Below are 23,689 nucleotides of genomic sequence, written 5' to 3'. Positions count from 1 at the left end.
TGTACTTCCTTCAATGTAGTATACTGTATTCGCCGCTCACAATGTGGTCGCCTCTATATTGGGGAGACCAAATGCAGATTGGATGACCGCTTTGTGGAACACCTCTGCTCAGTCCAAAGGCATGACCTCGAGCTTCCGGTTGCTGGCCGTTTCAACACACCCCCTTGCTTTCATGCCCACATTTCTGTTCTTGGCCTGCTCCAGTGGACATCAATGCAAGCTCGAGGAGCAGCACCTGATCTTTCGATTAGGCACTCTACAGCTTTGTGGACTGAACACTGAGTTCAATAACTTCAGAACATGACTGGCTTTTCTTCTATATTATTTTTGTTTTATTTTATTTTTTAACCATGTGTCTGTTTTTCGTGTAGTCATATCTGCTAATTATTCCGCTACTAACACTCCCTCTGGACTAATGCTTTGTCTTTCACCACAAGCATTAACACACTCATAGCCTTTGTTCCAGGATAGCTTTGTCATTTAATCTCTTCTGCCCTATCAAACACCTTCACTTTTGTTCTCTTTCCCCCACCCCCTTCACTTGCTTAAAACCTGATTCTTTTCTAACCATTGCCAGTTCTGATGAAAGGTCACAGACCTGAAATGTTAACTCTGATTCTCTCTCCGCAGATGCTGCCTGAACTGCTGAGTATTTCCAACACTTTCTGGTTTTATTGCAGATTTCCAGCATCTGCAGTATTTTGCTTTTATAAAAGTTATACAGGGCATTGGTGAGACCACATCTCGAATATTGTGTGCAGTTTTGGTGTCCATATTTAAGGAAGGATGTAAATGCGTTGGAGGCAATTCAGAGGAGGTTTACTAGATTGATACCTGGAATGAGCGGGTTGTCTTATGAGGAAAGGTTGGACAGACTGGGCTTGTTTTCACTGGAGTTTAGAAGGGGAGACTTGATTGAAGTACATCAGGTCTTGACAAGGTGGATGTGGAAAGGATGTTTCCTCTTGTGGGTGAGTCCAGAACTAGGGAGCACTGTTTTAAAATTAGGGGTTGTCCTTTTAGGACAGAGATGAGGAGAAATTTTTTCTCTGAGGGTTTTGCGACTTTGGAATACTACCTCAGAAGGTGGTGGAGGCGGGTCATTGAATATTTTTAAGGTAGATAGATTCTTGTTAGGCAAGGAAAAGAAAGGTTATCGGGGATAGATGGGAGTGTGAAATTCGTAACACAAACAGATCAGCCATGATCTTATTGAATGGCGGAGCAGGCTTGAGGGGCCGAATGGCCTACTTCTGCTCCTAATTCGTATGTTCATATAATAGCACATAGCCTCTGAATATCCAAAAAGTTAATTTTTTGCAAAAATTTTATTAATTCAGTGATTTCTTTTTTAATTGTTCCTGTAGTGTGACCGATCAGAAAATCCTTTTTGTTGGAAAAAGTATCTTGTCTATAATTTTTAAAGACAATTATTCTAACAGTACTGTTACAGCAACATTAAAATATCTTCCATGTCTGCTTTCTAGAAATGGTTTTCTTTTTTTTTTACAAAGGAGTGAATACCTAAGGGAGTCTGTGTTTGATATTAAGTGTAAGGGAAAGAGGGGTGGAGTTGGTGCTTTGTTTACATCTGTCTGAAACTTGGGCTTGTGATATGTTGATATATGTAAGGTTGCTACTGTGAGGGCAGTCTCGGTCATTATCCCTTCTGGTTGAGCCATTGCAAATAAGTGTTTTCTTTCAGAAGCTAAACTAGATGCGCAATGTCAAAAATAGCATCTCCTTGTTAAAGCAGATACAGGATGTTAATGTCAATTAAGATCAAGTCTTTTGTTCTGATTTTTGATTTTTTTAAAATATTCATGGATGTGGGTGTCGCTGTCAAGGCCAACATTTATTGCCCATCCCTAATTGCCCTTGAGAAGGTGATCCACCTTGAATACAACTGAGTGGTTTGCTAGGCAATTTCAGTGGGCAATTAAGAGTCAACTCCATTGCTGTGGGTCTGGAGTCATATATCCAGGCCAGACTAGCTAAGGATAGCAGATTTCCTTCCCTATAGGACATTAATGTACAGATGGGATTTACGACAATCCAGTAGTTTCATGGTCACCATTAAAAATAGTAGCTTTCTATTCCAGATTTTATTTAATGAATTGAATTTGAATTCATCAGCTGCCTTGGTGCGATTTGAATGTAGATCTCTGGAAGATTAGTCCAGGTCTCTGGATTACTAGTCCAGTAACATAACTACTATGCAACCTGCCCCATGAAAGGTGAATGGTTCTTTCTCCAGGGCAGTACAAAGTGGGATCAAATGTGACAGCAGCTGGTGCTTGTTCCCATTTAATCGCACAGCCGAGTCACAGGAATACTTTGTCATCTTTATACTTCACCAAGTCTTGAAGTGATACATGCGGAAAAGTTCAAGTGTCGTGGGCTAATTGATAAATAGTTCTGCAAAAACTGTTTAATGTACTGCAGAAGTTAGGTATTGTATTTTAATTTTGCTTACTTGCTCACATTTCTGGATGGCAATCAGTTTCTATTTTAGAAACATTTTGTTTCAGCATGCTGTTTTTCCATCTGAAAGATCAAGAGGGTACACGGATATCCTACTATTCTCAGTGTCTGCTTACTCCGTAAAAGGGTTCAGTTCACCTGGAAGTCCACTGTCCCAGATATTTTATGCACAGCCTCAAGTTCAGAAGAATGGGAGTATGTCATTCAACCCCTCCGTCATTCTGTTAACCATGACTGATTTGTGTCTCAACTTGGTGCTTGCCTTTCCTCCTTATCCTTTGCTGTTTCCTAACACAGACCTATTGATCGCAGTCTTGAAAATTTCAAGCATCCATACCCTGCTGTGGGGAGAGGGTTCCCAATTTCCATGATCTGTTGTATGAAAAAAGTGCTCCCTTGCTCTTAAAAGGTGTAGTTTTCATTTTAGGATTCTGCCCCCTTGTTCTGAATTCCCCAGGAGTGGAAATAGTTTATTTGTATTGAATTCCTTTATTATTTTAAACAATGAGATCACTGCCTTCAACCATCTGAACTCCACAGAACATGAACCAAGTTTATGTAACCCATCCCTGTAATCTAACCCTTGCAGCCCCTTAATACACATGGAAGCTAGTTTTTCTGTTCATTGCAAGTAAAAATGCATTGTAAAAGCTGGAGTTGTAACTATCAGAATAATGAAGGCAAGAAGTAGGGGAATATAGCTTTTAAATTTGTGCTTTTGGGGACAACTTTAAAAGTAAAATGTTGGAAATCAATGAAGTGGATAGAGTTTTACAAAGTTGTCAGTTTCACTTAGCTCTTCTCTTAACAAAATCTATTCAGCAGTCTGGCCCTTGAATGCAAGTTAACTATCAAGTGCATTTCTGTACCTTCAACTATTGAATAACCACAAAAGGACAGGGAAAAATGTATCTTGCTCTCAGCAGCATGATACTCATGTATATCTAGACCCTATCCTAGACCCCCAAATGGTTTTCTCGAGTTTATGTAGGGTTTTAATAATGACTTGAAAATGTAATAACTGAATTATTCCTGAGTCATTTTTTCTCTGTGTGTAAATAGTGGCGTGTGCTGTGGGAAATTTCCAATTTTGGCCAACAAAATGCTGCTGTTGTAATTCAGTAAGACTGTTTTTTTGCTTTTGTGGTGTTCTTCCCTACTCAAGTTTTATGTTCTCCTCTTCCACCTCCTCCATTTTCCTCCTTGGGTTTTGCTGAATGCTGTCCTTTGTAAGCCATGACGATGGGTGAGGGAGCTACAGTTGTGAAGTAAATTGAAATGAAACAGATGCTGAACCAGGCAGTTTCCCATTCTGCATATGTCATTCCTTGAGGAAGAAGAACATGCCCCCATCGCCGTCCTGCCCCCAACTGTGATGCAGTTGAGACTTTTATAAAAAAAAAAATTTGTTAATGGGAAGCCAAGAATATGTGTGACTTGAGGGGAAGTTGCAGGTTGTGATCTTCCCATGCGTCTGCTGGACTTGCTGTCTAGGTGGTAGAGATTGTGGGTTTGGAAGGAGCTGTTGAAGGAGGCTTGGCGAGTTGCTGCAGTGCATCTTGTCTATGGTGCACACTGCTGTCAGTGTGCATCGGTGATGGAGGGAGTGAATGTTTAATTTGGTGGATGGGGTGCCGATCAAGCGGGCTGCTTTGTCCTGGATAGTGTCGAGCTCCTTGAATGTTGTTGGAGCTGCACCCATCCAGGCAAGTGGGGAGTATTCCATCACACTCCTGACTTGTGTCTTGCAGATGTTGGATAGGACTAGGAGCATGCATGGATCAGCTTCCTCCCTGGTAACTTATCCAGGTTATCACTGACTTGTTGTACTTCACTGCTTGTTCTAAGGTAAAGACTTTAGAAAGGCTCATTGACTCACCTTGTTGTTCCTCTTGCTTTAGGTATTATAAACCCGAAGAATCCAAAGGAATCACCAAAGACCTTCAGCTTTGATTACTCTTATTGGTCACATACCTCGGTAAGAATCTTGCTTCCACTAAGTTACACTGTTTAATAAAAGTACGCTCATAGCAAGACCATTAATGGTCCTTAATGCCTGACTCTTGCATTTTAAAGAAAAAAGTACTTGTGATATTCTTGATGCCAGAAATGGTATACATGACTTTTTTGGACCTCATTTTGTCCTATTGTAGGCTAACTGGAATGACTTTTCCTCCTTTCTCCTCCACCTTTAAAACATACTGCTTCGGCCGTGGTGCCATGTAAATTCAATTCTCTCCTTCCATTCACCTGCTCGCCATGATGCTGAATTCTCAGAATGGAGGAATTTGTTGAGTAGAGACCAGGCAGTTCCTACAGAAACCATTGTCTCTGGGCCATTCTTCCAAGGGATTGACTTAAATAACATTGAAGTCTTGGACCAAATCACCTTCACGCCTGCTGTTAATTAGAGCAAGGAGCAGTGGGAAGAAATTACAGCACATTCAGGTTTAAAAAGTTATTGATGAACCAAATAATTTGGTATGAGAAGTGGTTTCAATAGGAATGCTGCATCATTGCCTCTTAAGCAGAAAACACTTTAGCAACAGCCTGGATTTTTACAAGTCCTGAATGGGCTACTCCGTGGTTTTCAGCAGTGGCAGCATTGTCCAGTTAGTCAGAAAAACAAAGTGGATTACAAAGTAAGTGACCAGTTTGATTTTTCCTTTCTAACTTGGGTTTTTTTTTAGTCCAGTGTTTAAGGAGGTTAAGGCTCAATTCTTGTGTTCCCAAGACTCTTTTTAAAAAAAAAATTATTTATATAAGCACCAAAATATTTGACTGCTGTAGATAATGAAAGTTGTCAGCTTTGTGTTCAAGGTTTCAGCCACCCTTGCATTAGGGAGGGTTTGCTATATTTATCTGAGTTGATGTTTGAGGAGCCCAATCCTGCTGCTCATTTCTATTGGTCATTGGCGTGCACCTGGAGAAATTGTCACCTGGGTTCTTTAGTTCTTGTTGAGAATTGCTACTTAGAGTGAAGGGTGCCTACTTTGTTAAATTTTTATTTTTGCAAGCTAGTTTGTTTGGAACCGGCATTGACGTTGTGAACATTTGTGTTTGTCACATCTTCAGACCTCTTCAAACTCCTGTCTGTAACTGATAGCCTCTGTTGTGACTGCAGCTCTGACATCTTGTGCAGATTGCACTCACTTGATGGGTTTGGCATTATCAGTTGCTCTATGGTCTGCTTAGTCCCCCCACACCTCACTCACTGACTCTCAGTTCCCACCCTCACTCTCAGTCCCCGCCTCATTCACCGTCTCTCAGTACCCCCCACCTCTCCCCATGCACTGAACCCTAAGCCCCACATTTGTGTCCCGTAAGTGATCTTCCAGCATCTGGTGGAAATGATACTGAAAGCACCTGTCCTGAGGGGTTGGGAAGGAACCTAATTAATAAAGTGAGGTTGAACAGACATCTTCTATTATTAATGCCATAACCGTGCAGAACTCAACAGGCTTCTAAATATTAGGAGGACTGGTGAGGATTTAATTTATCAAAAAAAAATTAAATCTGTAGTGCAGATGATCACAGACTGATTGATTCGCACTTCCCTATCGATGTTTCATGCTAAATCTAACAGAGATGCGATGCTTTTCCCAGGCCTGCTGCAGGAGCAGGGGTTTTCTGCACCATTCTCTTTTCAGTCTCCCTTCCCCCTTTTCCAGGTGCTTGCCAATTATATTTGAAATAGGCCAACTCAAGGACATGATCGTGATTGGCAAGCTGGAGGCCTGGACTGCGAATCCAGTCAGCTTGTGTTCACATCTCACTCTAATTCTATTGCCTATTGAGCTGTAGGATTCCAGTTTCACCACATTTATTGGAACAATCTCTGCTCCTGTTTTGTTTTTGTTACAATAGTTGGCATAAATGCATTTTTCTATCTTTGTTCATATTCTGCACGGAATCAGACATCTGAAACAATATTTGTTTTCCCTTTCTCAGGCCGAAGATCCATCCTTTGCTTCTCAGCATCAAGTCTACAATGACATTGGTAAAGAAATGCTACAGCACTCGTTTGAGGGTTACAATGTATGCATTTTCGCATACGGGCAAACCGGAGCAGGAAAATCCTATACTATGATGGGAAAGCAGGATAAAGACCATCAAGGGATAATCCCACAGGTGAAGTTCAATTCCAATTTGTAGAGGTGCAACTAAACTTTTTCTTTTGTAAATAGCTTTTTATTTTGTTGAATGATGCCTAACTCTTGACATCCCGTATGTTTTTTGTAAGTTAGTAAGAGCCTATTAATATCGTTATCCAACATGTCATTGTGTTATAGCAGAGATGGTGAATAGAAACTCCAATTGGTAATCATGGCTGTCAGCATTTTCATAGAATGTGAATCTATTTTCTGCACCACCTCGCCTTTTGAAACAAAAACTTGAGCTCCGATGGATGAGTTACAGGGCTGCCCCACCTTCAGTCATTCCTTCTGTTTGGAAGTAGCATAGTCATTAATCCAATAATCCAGGTTTTTGTTAAAATTGATTTTTGTAATCTATCAAATGAGTAACTTTAAAATGAGATTTCGTGGCAACCAATATTCTGTTAGGGGTATTTTTTTCTGTGATAGTCAGCTGGAGCAGGGATAAAGGGGAATGTCTAGATGCATTGAAAAACTTGAGTGGTTGAGAATTTTAAAGCTTTGTACACAATACAAATTAATTGATAGGCTTAGAATTCATTCTAAGCCTGACAGCCGTGTATGAATTCAAGACCAAAAATGTGCTTTAATGAGGGAAATCCTCCTCATCTCTAGATGACTTCCCAAATAATATATTCACGCATACGAGATCTGTGAACTTGATCTGTGGTTTCTGTTGAAACCTTATCAACTGTAATTTGTTCTTTTGTTCTGCAGCTTTGTGAAGAACTCTTTGAAAAAATAAACGACAACAGCAATTCCGATGTGTCGTATTCTGTGGAGGTAAGAATCCATACGAAAAGAACATGTCAAGGGAGCAACCACTGATTTAGAACCCAGCTTTTCAGTTCTGAGAAGCTTATTGAAGGAACATTTCAAGGTTTACTTCAGTTTCTTATTGTCATGGGGTCATTGTGTAACCTGACCACGCCTCCAACTGTTTATGGACTGCAGACAAACTTTTTATTGAAAGAAAATAAAACAAAAAATTTAAATAAGTTGAAACCATGTGGTTTTGTATAAATTGATAGTGATGTGTTGGATTAAATCAGGCAATGCTTTATTCCATTGTAAAATATAATGGGTTTTGCACATGGTTATGGCTTTATAATGCAAATAACATTTTCAATACTTAGAATGGTTACAGAAGAAGGCCATTCGTGTCCATGCAGGCAACTCACCTAGTCCCACTCCCTCAGCTTTTCCCCGTAGCCCTGCAAAATTTTCTCTTCAGATAATTTGTAGGACTTTTTCCCACTAATCTCCTTTGTGTGGAATTTTCTATGCAGAACTGATGTGCATTTTTCTTGTATACATGAGTTTTTAACTTTTGTGTTGGCTGAACTGTCACTCATTTGTACGTTTATGCAACAATAAATTGTCCAGTAACATTTGTTCTCCGTCCCAAGAATGCCTGTTAACTGATTAAACATTGAAGTAAGACCATGAGTAATGAAACCTGAATAATCAGTTCCATCATAGCTTTTGCACTACAGAAATTTTGGATTTGAATCCAAGTCCAAGAAGAGATGACAATGACGCCTGATGAAGGTCATGAATAAGCTGAGTGCTAACAGCCTGAGCTGGCTCCCCTTAAAACTACTCTGAAATTCAAATTGTGCCACACGTATGGTATGAGTTAGTGTGTTATTTTTAACTTTGAAGCGATGTTAATGTTACATAACTTCAATTTATGGTTTCACCAAATCTAGTAATTACTGAAACACAATAATTGATTTGTGAATGGAACACAATGTGCAGCAGTTTTTCACTTGATGTTTGGAGTTGTAGATCCTTGGTTTAGGGAATTATTTTTTGTATCACATCTCTTTCATTAATATTTGTAGTGCTTGAATTGAACAGACGTTTGAATGCATTAATGCCTTCTTATCAGAGGTACATACTATCTGGGATTTGAAAGAATCCAGAATTTAAATTGTGTAATTGATAGTAATTGTAATTATTCTCTTTGCCCTCTCTCCCCACCCCACAATAATAAAAAATCAGCTGGAAGAGCCATTAATTACATTTACACAACTGCTTTAAAAAAAATTACATATTGGACACAAGTCAGCAAATGCAAATTATTCTATAATTTAGATTATTTGTGATATCTAAGGAGGGAAGGTACAATGTAATGCTCAGGGGTTTTGAGGCAGTGAAATACTTGGATTCTTGAATATAATATTGACCAACATGAATGCCATTTAAAACCCCCCCCCCCCCGAAGTGTGATGTTTGCAATTTTCTCCGCTACAGTCAATTCTGTACCATATTGACAGTATGTATTTAGCAATACTAAACAAAAGCATAGATATTTCAAATTAACATTTCTCCCTCTCCAAAATGCATTATAAAACTGATGTATGATGCTCCTGTCAATACATTTTGCTGAAACATTCTGCCTTTCCTTTCTCGTCTGCCTCAAAGTTCAAACTGCACCCTTTACACTGACACAATTTCTAAAATCTTTTTGCTTTTATTCTAATATCTTTACGTTACTTGCTCTTGTTCTTCAAACCCAGTCATATTTTTCATGGTTGTTTACAGGTCAGTTACATGGAAATTTATTGTGAAAGGGTTCGAGATCTGCTAAATCCCAAGACCAAAGGAAACCTACGTGTTAGAGAACACCCACTGCTGGGACCCTACGTAGAAGATCTTTCCAAACTGGCAGTAACATCCTACACAGATATTGCAGATCTCATGGATGCAGGGAACAAAGCCAGGTTGGACATCGTGTGGAATCAGATTTATCTAATTTTGTGCTGTTCGCACTCAGTACCCTCACCACTTAATCCTTTTTCTTATAATTCTAAGACACGGTTGATTGATTAAGATCTTTGTTTTCAATATTGAATTTATAAAGCCAAGCAAATTATGATAGAAATTATCTCGTTGCCTTGTAGTGACAGTCAGGGGCAGAGGTGATCCTTCAGCATTTGTGAGACTTGAGAATTATACATTAAGATTTGTAGCATTGGTACGAATGTTAGTTTATTCGTTCTGATTTATTGACTTTATTAATCTTATGCATGCAAAACTGCACTAGTTTCAGGCTATGTAGAATGCAGCACAATTAAGAGGCTATTCCTAAATATCATCTACAATTCTTTGGGCTGTGACTCTCAAATACCCTCAAGATCGTTTGTCTGGTACAGCATCTGATCTTGCGAATAACTGTTGATAATTTGATCTTCTCTAATCCAGTACAGTATTATGGTTTCTGGGGTATCTGAATTGTTAGTCAATGTAGGTATAAAGGGCTGTAGGATACAAGGAGAATTAGCCAGGAGGGAATGGTTAGGAATTAGCGGGCAGAGAAGAGAAAGGTATTCATTTGAGAAATGAATAAATCAACAGTTGAGTTCTGGATATTGAGCAAGTTCCTGGAGAAATCAAAGTCCCTGTCCTTTGAGTCACAGCCCTGGGGAGCAATCGGTAAAAGAGCATTTTTGACACTGATTTTACCAGCTATGAAATAGAATCACATTTTAATTTCAGAACTGTGGCAGCTACAAATATGAATGAGACCAGCAGCAGGTCCCATGCTGTATTCACCATAGTTTTTACCCAGAAGAGACATGACGTGGAAACTGACCTTTGCACAGAAAAGGTATAAAGTTAATGATTAAGTTCCGGGGAGGGAGCTTTGCATTTTTTTTAAAATTCTGAATTTGTTTCCATTTACTGCCATTTCTACTTCCTTTGTAAATTGTTTTCCAGTTTTGTTTAATAGGTAGCAATTCATCTCTATTTTAAAATATTTTTGTCTTTCCATTTGTTCTCGCCCAAGTATGATACAAAAATGCAACATTTTGGAAAGTAAATTGGGATCTGAATAAAATTGCTGTACCATTCACCAAATGGAGGATTTTGCAGGGATTTCACTATCTGCATAAGGCATTTCCAAAAGTGCCATTTCGAAGCATACTCTTGATTATAGCTAATACATTTTTTGAGCGTGCATGGATTTCAGATGTGATCATTTTATTGTTCTTCTCCTCCCATTGGAAGCTACGGCTCAGTTGGTAGCACTCTCACCTGAGTCAGAAGTTTGTGGGTTCAAGCCCCACTCCAGAGACTTGAGCTCAAAATTCTAGGCTGACATTCCAGTGGAGTACTGAGGGAATGCTCCACTGTCAGAAGTGCTGTCTTTTGGATGAGACATTAAAGTGAGGCCCTGTCTGCCCCCTCAGGTGGACCCAAAAGATCCCATGGTACTATTTTGAAGAAGAGCAGGGGAACTATACCTAGTGTCCTGGCCAGTATTTATTCCTCAGTAAACATCATTAAAACGGCAGATTATCTGATCATTATCATATTGCGGTTTGCGGGAGCTTGCTGTGTGCAAATTGGCTGCCACGCTTCCGACATTACAACAGTGGCTACACTTCAAAAGTACTTAATTGGCTGTCAATTTCTTTGAGATGTCCTGTGGTTGTGAAAGGTGCTATATAAATGCAAGTATTTCTTTCCTTTTTATCCCTGTAAGCACCATATTCAAGAGAGGAAATAATAACTCTGACCCAATTCCTGTATAGCCAGCCACATGGAGGTTAGCAACAAAAAAAGCATGTTTAATGAAACTTTGTTGAAGTTGATGGCTGCCCATGGCAGCTAAAGCGTCGCTGAAGGTGGTTTCCCTGCCCTCCCCACAACCATCCGATCACCGGGGCCTGCCTATCTATCTGGCCCTGGCATGCTTAAAAACAAAACTTACCTTGGCTTCGAGGGTGCCTTGCCATGGAGGTGCCCTGTCCCGTGTCCTGCAGCCTCAGTAGTGGCCACCGCTAATGGTGGTGCCGTTGAGCAGCTGGCCCTCTGATTGGGCCGGCAGCTTTGGGAGGCGGGCTGCTGTCCTCAATTGGTTAGCAATCTGGACGGTGGCCTTTTAATTGGCTCCTGCCAGTAAAATGCTGCCGCTCACCCACCCCCCGCCCCGGGGTCTGGCCATCTGCAAGAGGTGGGGGGGGTATGAGTCCTGCTGTCGTCCTGGTGGCAGGACTTCAAACTTGTTCTCAAACTTTCAGCCCCTGTGTCGCTTGTGAGGGAGCAGTAGCTTTGTACAGGAATCACTTGAAAATTTTCCCTCTGGAATCACTTGAAAATTTTCCCTCATCCCTGGAGAGATGTCATTTTTTGTCAAATTGAGTTAACAAACCAGTGTTCATCCCACTCAGTGATCTTTTTTGTTTCATCTCTTACCTCCCTCACACCCCTACCTCTACCCTTGGAGGGTGTGACACCACTTAATGTTTGGTTGCGATCAGAAGCTGATTGTAGTTTTTAAAATATATTTATAAAGCCGGTTGTCCAGTATTGAAAGTTAAAAGGCAGTCTGATGGATGTTCAAATTCCCTCCTTGTTAGGTGAGCAAAATTAGCCTGGTCGATCTCGCTGGTAGTGAACGAGCTGACTCTACTGGGGCTAAAGGAACCAGATTAAAGGTAAAAGTGAATGGCACATTTCTTGTCTGCATTCCTTTCCGTTCTGCTAATCAAAATGAGTGAATCTTATATGTAATCTCCAATCATATACTTCATGTGAGCAGTGCCAGTTTTCCAGTGACAATTTTCTTGTTGGAGCTCTCAGTACATTGTGTATTGGGAGACCTGTTAATGGGGCTTGAAATGTAGTATAGTGTTATAAATATTTAATTGTTGTAGAGAACTTATTTGTGGGACCGCCAAGGTCAAGTAAACTTTGATGAAAAATCAAAGCACCTTGGACTCTACGGAAGGAATGCTGTGCAGGTTTAATTTTTGTCACAAATTCAATATATTGACCTAAACCAACTTGGGTTAATGACTCTTCACTTTCAGGAAGGAGCGAATATCAACAAATCACTCACAACATTAGGAAAAGTCATCTCTGCCCTTGCAGAAGTGGTGAGTTTGTAATTATTTATCTGTACAATTTCAATATTGTTAGAACATATTTTAAGATGGCAAAGTGCTGTTTGCTGTAACTTCTTGTCTTTTTAAATTGTGCTGCCATTGCAGGATAATGCTCCCAGTAAGGTAATGTTTAGACTATAATCATATTTTATGTGCTTGTCTAATCTTTGTTTTATGTATGTGACATCAAGAAAATCTAAAAAAGTTCTCTGTTGGATGGATTGCACTCTGTTGTGTAGTACACTTCCCTCACTGGATGCACATTGCTTGCTTGTTTTCAGAAACCGAACAAAGATAGAAATGTCACATATATAATCCGTGGAACTAATAGATGTCAGCTTTTTTAAGTTACTAAGGAAATGTTTCTTAATGGTGTGAAAATCTGTCTATTTTTGTGCTGAAATAATAAAACACTATTTAAAGACTACACTAATAAATCCATCTAGCCTCTAGAACTGTCTGGACATGTGGCTGGCAACTTTTTGTCTAAACGTTTGCTGTTCATTGGAGATGAATTTGGGATAATTCAAGAATGTGGATTAAATTTTGGGTTGGAACTACAGATTACATAGTATTTATTTTTAATAGGTGGCTAACATTGTCATTTAAGCTTGATACAAGTTGTCTTTAATCATAGTGACTGAAGATGCTGTTGACCTTTCCAACGATTTCCATTCTCTCTCTTACCTATTTATTCTTCATTTTATCTTTACAAAAAAGTTATGATCCTAGTGGAAAATAGAGAAAATGTTTCTGTTTGTGGGGAGTCGAAAAGTAGAGGTCATAAATATAAGATGGTGACTAATAAATTCAACAGGGAATTCAGGACAAACATCTTTAACCAATTGTGGTAAGAATGTGCAACACTCATAACAAGTGGTAGTTGATGCAAATAGCATAGATGCATTTAAGGGGAAGCTAGATAAGCATGGGGTAGAAAGGGATAGCAGGATATGCTGATCGGTGAGATGGAGTGGGTGGGAGGAGGCTCATGTGGAGCGTAAACGCTGTCATGACCAGTTGAGCCAAATGCCATGTTTCTGTTATGTATATTCTACATAACTTTGAAAGGGGCAACTGTTGTGTTTGTAAAGAAAACAAGTACCAAAATTTCTCATTAAGACTGAGTAAAGTGGCACAGTGGTTTGCACCACAGCCTCACAGCTCCAGGGACCCAGGTTCGATTCTGGGTACTGCCTGTGTGGAGTTTGCAAGTTCTCCCTGTGACCGCGTGGGTTTTCGCCGGGTGCTCCGGTTTGCTCCCAAAGCCAAAGACTTGCAGGTTGATAGGTAAATTGGCCATTGTAAATTGCCCCTAGTGTAGGTAGGTGGTAGGGAATATGGGATTACTGTAGGATTGTATAAATGGGTGGTTGTTGGTTGGCACAGACTCGGTGGGCCGAAGGGCCTGTTTCAGTGCTGTATCGCTAAATAAATAAATAAATTTTTAAAAAAGGAAAAAAAATTTAAACTGTATTGAAAGTAATGGTGTGGTAATGGGCTGAATTACTTTTTAGTGCCGGGCACTTGCATTCTTTGCAGCTTCAGATCATATTTTGCTCTAGAAAAATTCATTTCTGTAAGTTCAAGGATGCTGTGTAAAATGATGGAACAAATTCATTTGATCAATAAAGCCACTGAAGTCATCCAGCGACATGGAATATTGGAAAGTAAGTGTTGTGCCTTCACGTGAGAAGTTCACAAACAGAGTCCTGACATCCGGTGGTAGAGCTGTTCAATATAGGTTATTTACTCTTAGGGAAGATATTTTGGAATTCGTTAATTCCCCAGTTGATTATGGAGTAGAATCAGGCAGGTTCTTAGGCGCAGTTGCCTTCCTGCTCTTTTCCGATGGAAATGTGAGGTGCAGTACATTTATTTATGAATGTAAGAAAAATGAAGTGTCAGCAGCATTGCATTTAGTTGTATTTTATTATAATAAACAGTTTTGGGGTGGGAATTTCCAAGTATCAAAATAACCAGCCAGTGGTGCAGTGGTTAGCACTGCAGTCTCACAGCTCCAGCGACCTGGGTTCGGTTCCGGGTACTGCCTGTGCGGAGTTTGCAAGTTCTCCCTGTGACTGCGTGGGTTTCCGCCGGGTGCTCCGGTTTCCTCCCACAGCCAAAGACTTGCAGGTTGAAAGGCAAATTGGCCGTTGTAAATTGCCCCTAGTGTAGGTAGGTGGTAGGAGAATTGAGGGAAGGTGGGGATGTGGTAGGGAATATGGGATTAATGTCAGATTAGTATAAATGGGTGGTTGTTGGTCGGCACAGGCTCGGTGGGCCGAAGAGCCTGTTTCAGTGCTCTATGTTGGCACAAATGAGTCACATAGCACTTTTTCTCCAAACTGTACCAGTGTGTAGAGGCTTTGCTAGTTAAAGGAATTTAAGACTGGAACAAGTTTAAAATATCAAGGCTATTGTCTGGCAGTTTTCACAGCGGAAATATGTGAATTGCAGAATATAATCAGAAAAATCTCAGACAGTTACTGAATTAAGTACAGAAATTGATTTATTTAGAAACATTTGGGCCAACAATTACATGTATGTTGACGATGATCAGCTCTACTACTTTTCCTTCATTAACCCACGGGCGGCTGCCGCCTTTTTTTCAATTGCTTCTCGATGATCCAAAAACATCTCCAGCTAAACCTGGGCAAAACGGACTTCAGCCTTTTCAGACATCTAGGTGCCCGTGTCAGTCAGTGTTCATTAGCTCCCAAAGAAACCAAAAGCCTTAGAGTGTTCAGAGCACAGGACAATAAGCCTCATGAGCCATGTGATGAAATCATTTTAGAAAGAAACGACCAATCTCTAGAAGCAGCGATCGATGTCGTCAGGATTCAGACCAAAGAAAGGAACAAGAGAGGGCATCTTTAAATTGAGAGTAGTGATTGAAAGATATCTGGAAGTACAAAAACCTGCCTATGTATGCTTTATAGACAATGAGAAGGCACTTGATAGAGTCTACCATCATAAAATATGTGGTGCTTAAACAAACTAGAAATTAACAAATGATAAAAGGATAATTCAGAATCTATATTTGAATAAATCAGCGACTTGATAGCGACTTATCTGACAATTTCCCAATCAGAAGAGGAGTGCACCAGGGATGTGTTCTGTTCCCAAAACTGTTCAGCCTGTACACTGAAGCTATCTTCAGAGACATAGAACATCTACCAGGTTGCAACATTGGTGAGTTGAACATTAACAGCTTGAGATACACAGATGACACTGCTCTGATTGCAGAGTCCGAAGAGACCCTACGGGAAATTGTGAACAAAGTGAATACAAGGAGTGTGGAATATGGGTTAATAATGAATGTGAAGAAAACCAAGACAATGGTGATTGGCAGTGACCTAACCCCGGAAGTGAAAATTGAAGTAAATGGACAAGTCCTGGAACAAGTGAAAAGGTTTACATACCTTGGGCAGCTTATCGGAGGTGCTGGGAGATGTGGTTGTGCAATCCAAAGGAGATTTGGCATAGCCAAGAGCAGCTTTGTCAGAATGAAGGACATGTTAACATTAAAGAAACTGACCCGGAATCTTAGGATAAGAATGCTGAGGTGCTACATTTTGTCATCTATGTTATATGCTTCGTAGACATGCACAAAAAATAGAGACTATTGATAAGTTTAGTTTAGAGATACAGCACTGAAACAGGCCCTTCGGCCCACCGAGTCTGTGCCGACCATCAACCACCCATTTATACTAATCCTACACTAATTCCATATTCCTACCATATCCCCACCTGTCCCTATATTTTCCCTACCACCTACCTATACTAGGGGCAATTGCTAATGGCCAATTTACCTATCAACCTGCAGGTCTTTGGCATGTGGGAGGAAACCGGAGCACCCGGAGGAAACCCACGCAGACACAGGGAGAACTTGCAAACTCCACACAGGCAGTACCCAGAATTGAACCCGGGTCGCTGGAGCTGTGAGGCTGCGGTGCTAACCACTGCGCCGCCCCATAAGCCCCATTCAGCCGATAAGCTGAATGCATTCGAGATGTGGACATAGATGTTCCGCCTATCCTACACAGACTGAAAGACTAATGAGGAAGTGCTGGAAATGGCTGCAGAAAAGAGGAAATTAGTGCTTGATATCAAAGAGAGAAAGATACAATATTTTGGTCGCATCATTAGAGCAGAAGGTAGACAGAGACCATTATTGGAAGGAAATATTGACGATAAACATGGGAGGGAAGCCAAGAAGAAAATGGATGACAGATATAACGGACTGGACGCAGTTGACCCCTATGCAGAATACCTTACCTCTGACTGAGGCTTGAGATGCAGAGCTCATGACCAAGATGACCCTCGCCTGCTGCTATGCCTTCTCTTCCCTCCATTGCCTAAACCATAAAGCAGGTACATGGAGTCAAGTCACAGGTCAGCCATGATCAAATTGAACGTTGAAACAGACTTGAGAGGCTGGCCTACTCCTGTTGCTATGTTCCTATTCCCCAGCATCCTTGCATTCACCAAATTCCATCTCCACCCCGCCCCCAGGTCCCAGGGTATATTCAAGGCTTCCCTCCTTCAAGTCCCTCCATTGCCTCACCCCCTTCCTCTAACTAATCTCCAGTCTCGTCCCTGCACATATCTTACAATCCTCCAACATTTCCTATTTCTAATTACCCCACTCACCCATCAGTGGCCTTTTTATTTTTAGCCATTTTACCCTCAGGCTCTGGAATTCTTTTTCAGCATCTTTGCTTTGCCAGCTCTCTCTGCTTTCAAAAGCCTTGTTAAGACCCTTATCCTGACTATAGTTTTGCCCTGTCCTGACCCTTTGCTCTTTTTACCTCCTACTTAATTTCCACTTGTTTTATACATTATAAGCTGTTTTGAGATATGTCTACGTGTGATGAGCACTGTAGAAATAATTATACCTTCACCATAAATGGATGGTCTAACTATGAGCAAACAGAATTGTGGAATGAGATCTCTAAAAATAGTAATAAAAATCTCATGTAATACAATGCATTTTAACTTGTTTCAGTCACTGTAAAATAGTGGCCTTTTCTCCTGTCTGTTCCTCTGCAGTCAACTGGCACTTTGTAGCTGTAGTGAAAACATATCTCAGGATATTGCAGGGTTTTGCAAGTTGCCAGAGTGAATGTTGTGCAGGTTGAGGGTGAACTGCCAGTTTAAGGAACTGATGTCATGCTTAGTATGCTTATCGCTGCTGTGACTTTTGAGTTCCTGATTTGCTCGTGGCATTCGAAAACTGCATGTAATCTGGTTCAGTGTTAGGAACAAAGCTCTTGGTATCTTCTGAAACTCTCCTATCCCAAATACACACAACACTATGAAAGTAGTTGTGAGCAGATAGCAGTGTCCAGGAAGCTGATGCTTTTCAAGATTAACTCCATTTGAGTCCTGGTAGTAGTTCAGAGTTCTCTTATCCTTCCACTACCTTTTGGAAACATTTAATGTCCAGTTATCTGTTCCCACATTTATGTAGTATTAAGAGTAGAGCAAGACAGCTTCCTTACATTAATGTTTCAATGATCTTTTACTTGAATTTTGACCAGAGGTTTCTAATATTTGAAAAGGAATGACCCACATTTATGCATTTGGAGAAGGTAGGAGGGATGTAGGCAAGAAATTAAACCATAAAAGATGGGAAGCAGCAAAAATAGTCAGTGCAAGGATGGATGCATCATTCACCAGCTAACAAATGCACCTAAATTAAAGGCGCACAGTCCTTATCTCTGGCTAGTCAGTGTAATTTTCTATTGATGTTTGAGAACAGAATAAAATTGAGAACTTTACCATTTTTAGTGGAGAATGGAAATGGTTTGTTTCTGGCCCAATTTGACTTTTAGGCATCCATGTATTATAGATTTAGCTCAAGAGCTCTCTCTATTAGTGAAGTAATTGGCAATATTTGGAAAAATCCAGCTTTATGTAAAGAAAGACTCAAGGCGGACAACAGTTTTAATTTTAATATCCTTTTACGTGTGTCAAACAGAGTAAGAAGAAAAAGAAGTCTGATTTCATTCCCTACAGAGATTCTGTACTGACTTGGCTTCTAAGGGAGAATCTAGGTAAGGTGACTGTAACAAAAATGAAGTATTGAGTCCAAACGACTCTTAGTGGTCAGGGTATACACAAGGTTATAATTAATTGTCAGAAAGGAATAGCACAGGCTGTTTGACATGGAAGTGTTATTTTCTATCTGCTGAGGTGGTACAGCTAGGTATATATAATCACTACAAATCTTCATACTACTCATTAACTTTACTTTTCAATGAATTTGTCTAATGGTTTATAGCCTGAGCTGTAGTCTGATCGTTACTATTCTACATTTCCAAAGCCAAGGAAACCATGTGGTGGCTCTTGATATAAAATTTAAGATGACGCTTTTATTATTTTGTTATGTTACATGTCACGGGGGGTGGGGGGGGGGGAAAGGGGAGTGGGACTGGCTGAGTTGCTTTCCCAGAGAGCAGGCATGGACACAATGGGCTGAATAGTGGCGGCCTGTGCTGTAAGCATTCTATGATTCTACGTAGACAGCAGACTAAGCACTTGTGCCTCTAGGTCTTGAGTTCAACTGCCATTCAAAGACTAGAGATAAATAGATTCGCAATCCAATATAGTATTGTTGAAAATATTTTTTAAAACCCTCCATTTTGAATAAGAAACAATCACTTAGTTACCTGTGTAATGCTTTTAATTTTAACTGTGTAGGTTTATAGATGCTGATTTGTGGCATGTTTTTCTTAGGTGGAAACTCACGTACTGCTATGGTTGCTGCTCTCAGTCCAGCTGACATAAACTATGATGAAACACTCAGCACTTTAAGGTATATCTGCTTTTAACACCTTGTGGTACTCATTCTATCCTCTAAGTGTAAGGAAGCTATATTTGTGATGACTGCACCACAAACTAATTAAATCGCACCTCTGTAGCAGTCGGTTTGAATTCTTGAGGGCCAAATTTACTTTTAGTGTTATTTATCTGACAGTAGCTCCAGTTTTGATGCTTGAATTAATTAATAAATAAAAACTTTAGGGTTAAAAATTGAAATGGAAGCCTAACTTTTTAAAACTTTAGAATTTTTGATGCCACCTTTTCCACATTTTAACACCATGCTAATGTAATTTTGAAGTGTCTGGTTTGAGGGCTTTTGATTGATTGTCTTGCCTTAAACATTCACGCCCTTCACCACTGGCGCAAAGTGGCAGCAGTGTGTACCATTTACAAGATGCACTGCAGCAACTCACCAAGGCTCCTTAGACAGCACCTTCCAAACCTGCGACCTCTATCACCTAGAAGGACAAGGGCAGCAGACGCATGGAAATGCCACCACCTCCGAGTCGCACACCACCCTGACTTGGAAATACACCGCTATTTCTTCATCGTCACAGGGTCAAAATCCTAGAACTCCCTCCCGAACAGCACTATGGAAGTACCTTTACTACACAGACTGCCAGGGGTTCAAGAAGGTAACGTATCACCACCTTCTCGAGAGCAATTAGGGATGGGCAGTAAATGCTGGCCTTCGGAGCAATACCCACATCCCGTGAATGGAACAAAAAAACCTTTCCCGGGTTGGGCTTCAGCTGTTTAATTTTATGAGTTGATGTATATTTATATGGAGCTTCACCCAAAGGTTTATTTTTCCTCTTAATCCTTTCACCACCTAGTGAGTGAGTCACTGATCACCATTTAATGTTTCTAGGAGCTTGGGAAAAATATGATGAATTTCGTGATTTGGCCATTGACATAATTGTTGGCACTACTTACATTTTTGAGCTCATGTTCTATTTCTGGTGCAGTTTTCAACATTATCTGCATTTTTGTTTTGTAGGTATGCAGATCGTGCAAAGCAAATCAAGTGCAATGCGGTGATTAATGAGGATCCGAATGCAAAACTTATCCGGGAATTGAAGGACGAAGTCACAAGATTGAAGGACTTGCTGTGTTCTCAGGGTCTGGGCGATATCTTAGACAGTAAGTAGATTAAACACTAAACATAACCTTTTAAGAAATCCCCAATAATTAAAGAGCATCCGCTACTGTGGTCATGACGATTGCTTAGGGCAGTGAAACCCTCATATTATATATATATATATATATATATAATCAGGGAAAATGGAATCTTATTCAAATGCCACAATCTTCTATGCTTTAGTCTGTGTTAGTGCAGGAATTCTTTCAGTGATACCTATTTACGATCTAAGGGATAATCCAATAATAATCTTCTAGTTTCATTTGTGTGTCTGAATGACAGAGTAAGTTAATGAGGTCACATGTAATCCGAAGTGTAGCACCTCTGATCAAATTCAAGAACCTTAAATAATTCCCTTCCCACTCGCAGGAAACAATTTTTCATTTTCATCTTCTCATAGTAGCAAAGATGCAACACAACTAAAACATTCGTTTAGCTCTCGTGTGTCTGCTTAGTATAAATATTCTCACTGATTGTCACCTGGAAAGCATTGCAATGTAAATGATTTAAAATTATATATATTGAAAGTTAAAATGTTCATGCAGCAATCCTTTATTTTTGTAATACTGACCATTTCCAGTTCCGCATTATGTAAATTTCCCAGGAAAGCTGAACTGTGTAACATGACCTTCTAAAATCAGCATGGTTACTCATGGTGTGGATTGCTCTGAACAAATTGTACAGACTGAGCTACCCAGTAACTTGATACGTAAAAGTATCTGCTGTAGAGGAGAATGATAAGGATGTTTAAACACACTCCTTACTCACTAGGAATCCATCGTGTGAATCTGCCCCTTGTAGCCTTCTGCTGGAAACCCGTCATTAGTTCTACGTGGCGTAGGAGGCCTAAAGGACATGGACTTCAGTGAAGTGTTTTCCTTCACCTTTCTAGATGTGTTTCACTGCCATTTAATGGGGACCTACCGGAGATGAATTGACTGTCTTTGTAGGCAAAAATTGCCACTAAAATTTAATACATTGTTCATGAGTTTAGACAGTAATGCATTGCTTCATTAACTGCTTTTATTTAATATGATTGTTTTACGATCTGAAATTAATTTTCAGATGGCATATTTTCTCCATAAAGTGCACCTATTTAAAGGTGTTCTCCTGCAATGCTTTATGAACTGCAAAAAAAAAAAAATGCTGCCCAACGTGATTTTCGTCCCAGGAGAAGTCAGGTAACCTGATGGGCTAACCAGTTGAGTCTGCAGTATTTCCCAGTTGGGGTTGGGGATGAAACAAATATCCAGCCAGGGCTGCACTGGAAGGTTCATTAGTCTGAGCTCTGAGGCAACTCTTCTCCTGATGCTTGTCGCATTACTTCCCTGGCCAAACCACCAAATGTCTGATGAAGAACTGAAATTATCTTTGAAAAAAGAGATCAGTCTTCAGCATCCCAAAAAAGAAGGTCCACCGCTGATCATGAGTCAGTTTTGCTCACTGGCACAGCAATCCCGTACCAACATAGCTGAATCCCATCTGATGTAGCAAAGCCCTCCCAGTGTCATTAAAAGCTGAGATGTAGCAGAGGTCTGCCACAAGTAGCATGTTGTATATTCAATATTAGTGCCTGGCCTGTGAATAATATGTAATTAATGACGTGCAACATTTGCTTACGAATTTTAAGGTTGACATTTAAGAAATATGATCTGCATCCTACTCGCATAGCCCTGAGTTCTGCTTTGTGTAACATAGTTTGAGAAATAGGAATTTTAAAGGAAAAGGAAAATTTCTCTCATTCCTTAAAAATTGCCTTTTTTGAGATTGTGATGGTCAGAAAGTCTGAAGAGTTGAAAAGTCCGAATGTTAATTTCGTGCATACAATTGAGAATACAGCCATTCCCTAATGCATGCGTGCACGTTTTGTACTTTAATGTGAACATTTAAATCTAAAGCTACAGTATCCCCTTTATCAAAGAAGTGCTTCCAATCTGTTGATGTAAATCTAATGCCATTGGTTGGGTGGCTGTGGGTGGTGGGGAGTCAAACACAAACCCATGTGAACAATATTATGGCCCATGTAGGAGTTGGCATTTTCTGAAAGTTTTTAGTGATTGTCTGAGCTGGGTCTGTACAGCTCAGAATGTAGGGATACTGCACCTTTTAAAATTTTGAAGTGCTTTGCAAGTCTAATACTCAACTGAAAACGAGTATGCCTAAGTTTCCAGAATGATCTTTGACCCTTCTCATTCTCCTCCTGCATCCTTCCAGTTGAACCACTGACTGATGATTACCCTGGAAGTGGAATCAAATGTGTGTATACGTGTGTTGGTACTTTCTAATTCTGCTGCTTTAAATCAGTCCCGCTTCAGCCCAAGCTTTGCATGCCCAAATCAGTGGTGGTGCTTGCAGGAAAATCCCAGATAGATTTTCTAAAGAGTGTCTGTGTTGCCCTGCTTTTGTATTCTATACAAGGATGTGGAATAAATGGGATGGTTGGGAATGTGGCCTAATATGTGAGAACGCAAGTTTGCTTTGTGTGTTGGTGAGCGGTGCAGACACGAGCGTCTGTGTCTGTTGTGGATTGCTAAGATGCTAAATTAGCCTTTGGGGAGCATCTTTTCAGCTTCCAACTGCACCCCTATCCCTGTTTCTTTTTTTAAATGTTTAGCTTTTTTCTGCAAGTCACTTATTTTGCTATTGTATTGAAGAAATGGGTGGCATCACATCACACTACAATAACTCAGTTGAGCAGGTATTTCACAAGTAACAGTTGATGTGCCATGCAGCTGCTCCAGAACTACAACACTGGGCAGTTATATGAGCAGAAAGTACCTTTATTATTACTCACTGCAGCATCTATTGAAATTATATCTCTTTTAACTGCCCAATATTGCGGTCATTTTAATCATCATACCAATTTCTCTGTTGGTATCTCTTTTTGTCAAACTATATTGAACTCGGCCAGACTTGGAATTTACTATGCCTATTAAAGTGCAGCTTCATAATTTTCTATTTCTTTGTACATCCTTCCAATATGTTAATTATATTTCATTTTTTAAAAATGACATATTACTTATAACTGCAAAACCCCAGATGGCCATTGGTGTAGTAGTTTATAAACAGAGCCCCATCACTGAGGACGGTCTGTAACTATCTACTTGTACGTGTTTTCACACTTAGTGAGGGGACCTTCATTTTCAGATCATTTGGTGCATGCCAGTGACTTCTAG

The 23,689-nt window shown here is 40.1% G+C and overlaps 1 protein-coding gene across 7 annotated transcripts in view; it reads left to right on the top strand.

The window, feature by feature from the left end:
- Positions 1–23,689, top strand: part of kif1b (kinesin family member 1B) — a 250,476-nt gene that overhangs the window by 67,768 nt on the left and 159,019 nt on the right. For all 7 annotated transcript variants that reach the window (XM_068016948.1, XM_068016945.1, XM_068016944.1 and 4 more), the window contains exons 3-12: positions 4,386–4,462; positions 6,436–6,615; positions 7,359–7,424; positions 9,192–9,370; positions 10,146–10,257; positions 12,014–12,091; positions 12,467–12,532; positions 18,528–18,603; positions 19,286–19,364; positions 20,373–20,515. In XM_068016948.1, the coding sequence (XP_067873049.1) occupies positions 4,386–4,462; positions 6,436–6,615; positions 7,359–7,424; positions 9,192–9,370; positions 10,146–10,257; positions 12,014–12,091; positions 12,467–12,532; positions 18,528–18,603; positions 19,286–19,364; positions 20,373–20,515 (1,056 nt within the window). The remainder of the gene's footprint in view (positions 1–4,385; positions 4,463–6,435; positions 6,616–7,358; positions 7,425–9,191; positions 9,371–10,145; positions 10,258–12,013; positions 12,092–12,466; positions 12,533–18,527; positions 18,604–19,285; positions 19,365–20,372; positions 20,516–23,689) is intronic.

The sequence above is a fragment of the Heterodontus francisci genome, chromosome 37 (assembly GCF_036365525.1).
Source record: "Heterodontus francisci isolate sHetFra1 chromosome 37, sHetFra1.hap1, whole genome shotgun sequence".
Taxonomy (NCBI): Eukaryota; Metazoa; Chordata; class Chondrichthyes; order Heterodontiformes; family Heterodontidae; genus Heterodontus; species Heterodontus francisci.
The sequence above is the reverse complement of the archived record's forward strand: the minus strand, read 5'-3'. Positions and strand labels throughout refer to the sequence as shown.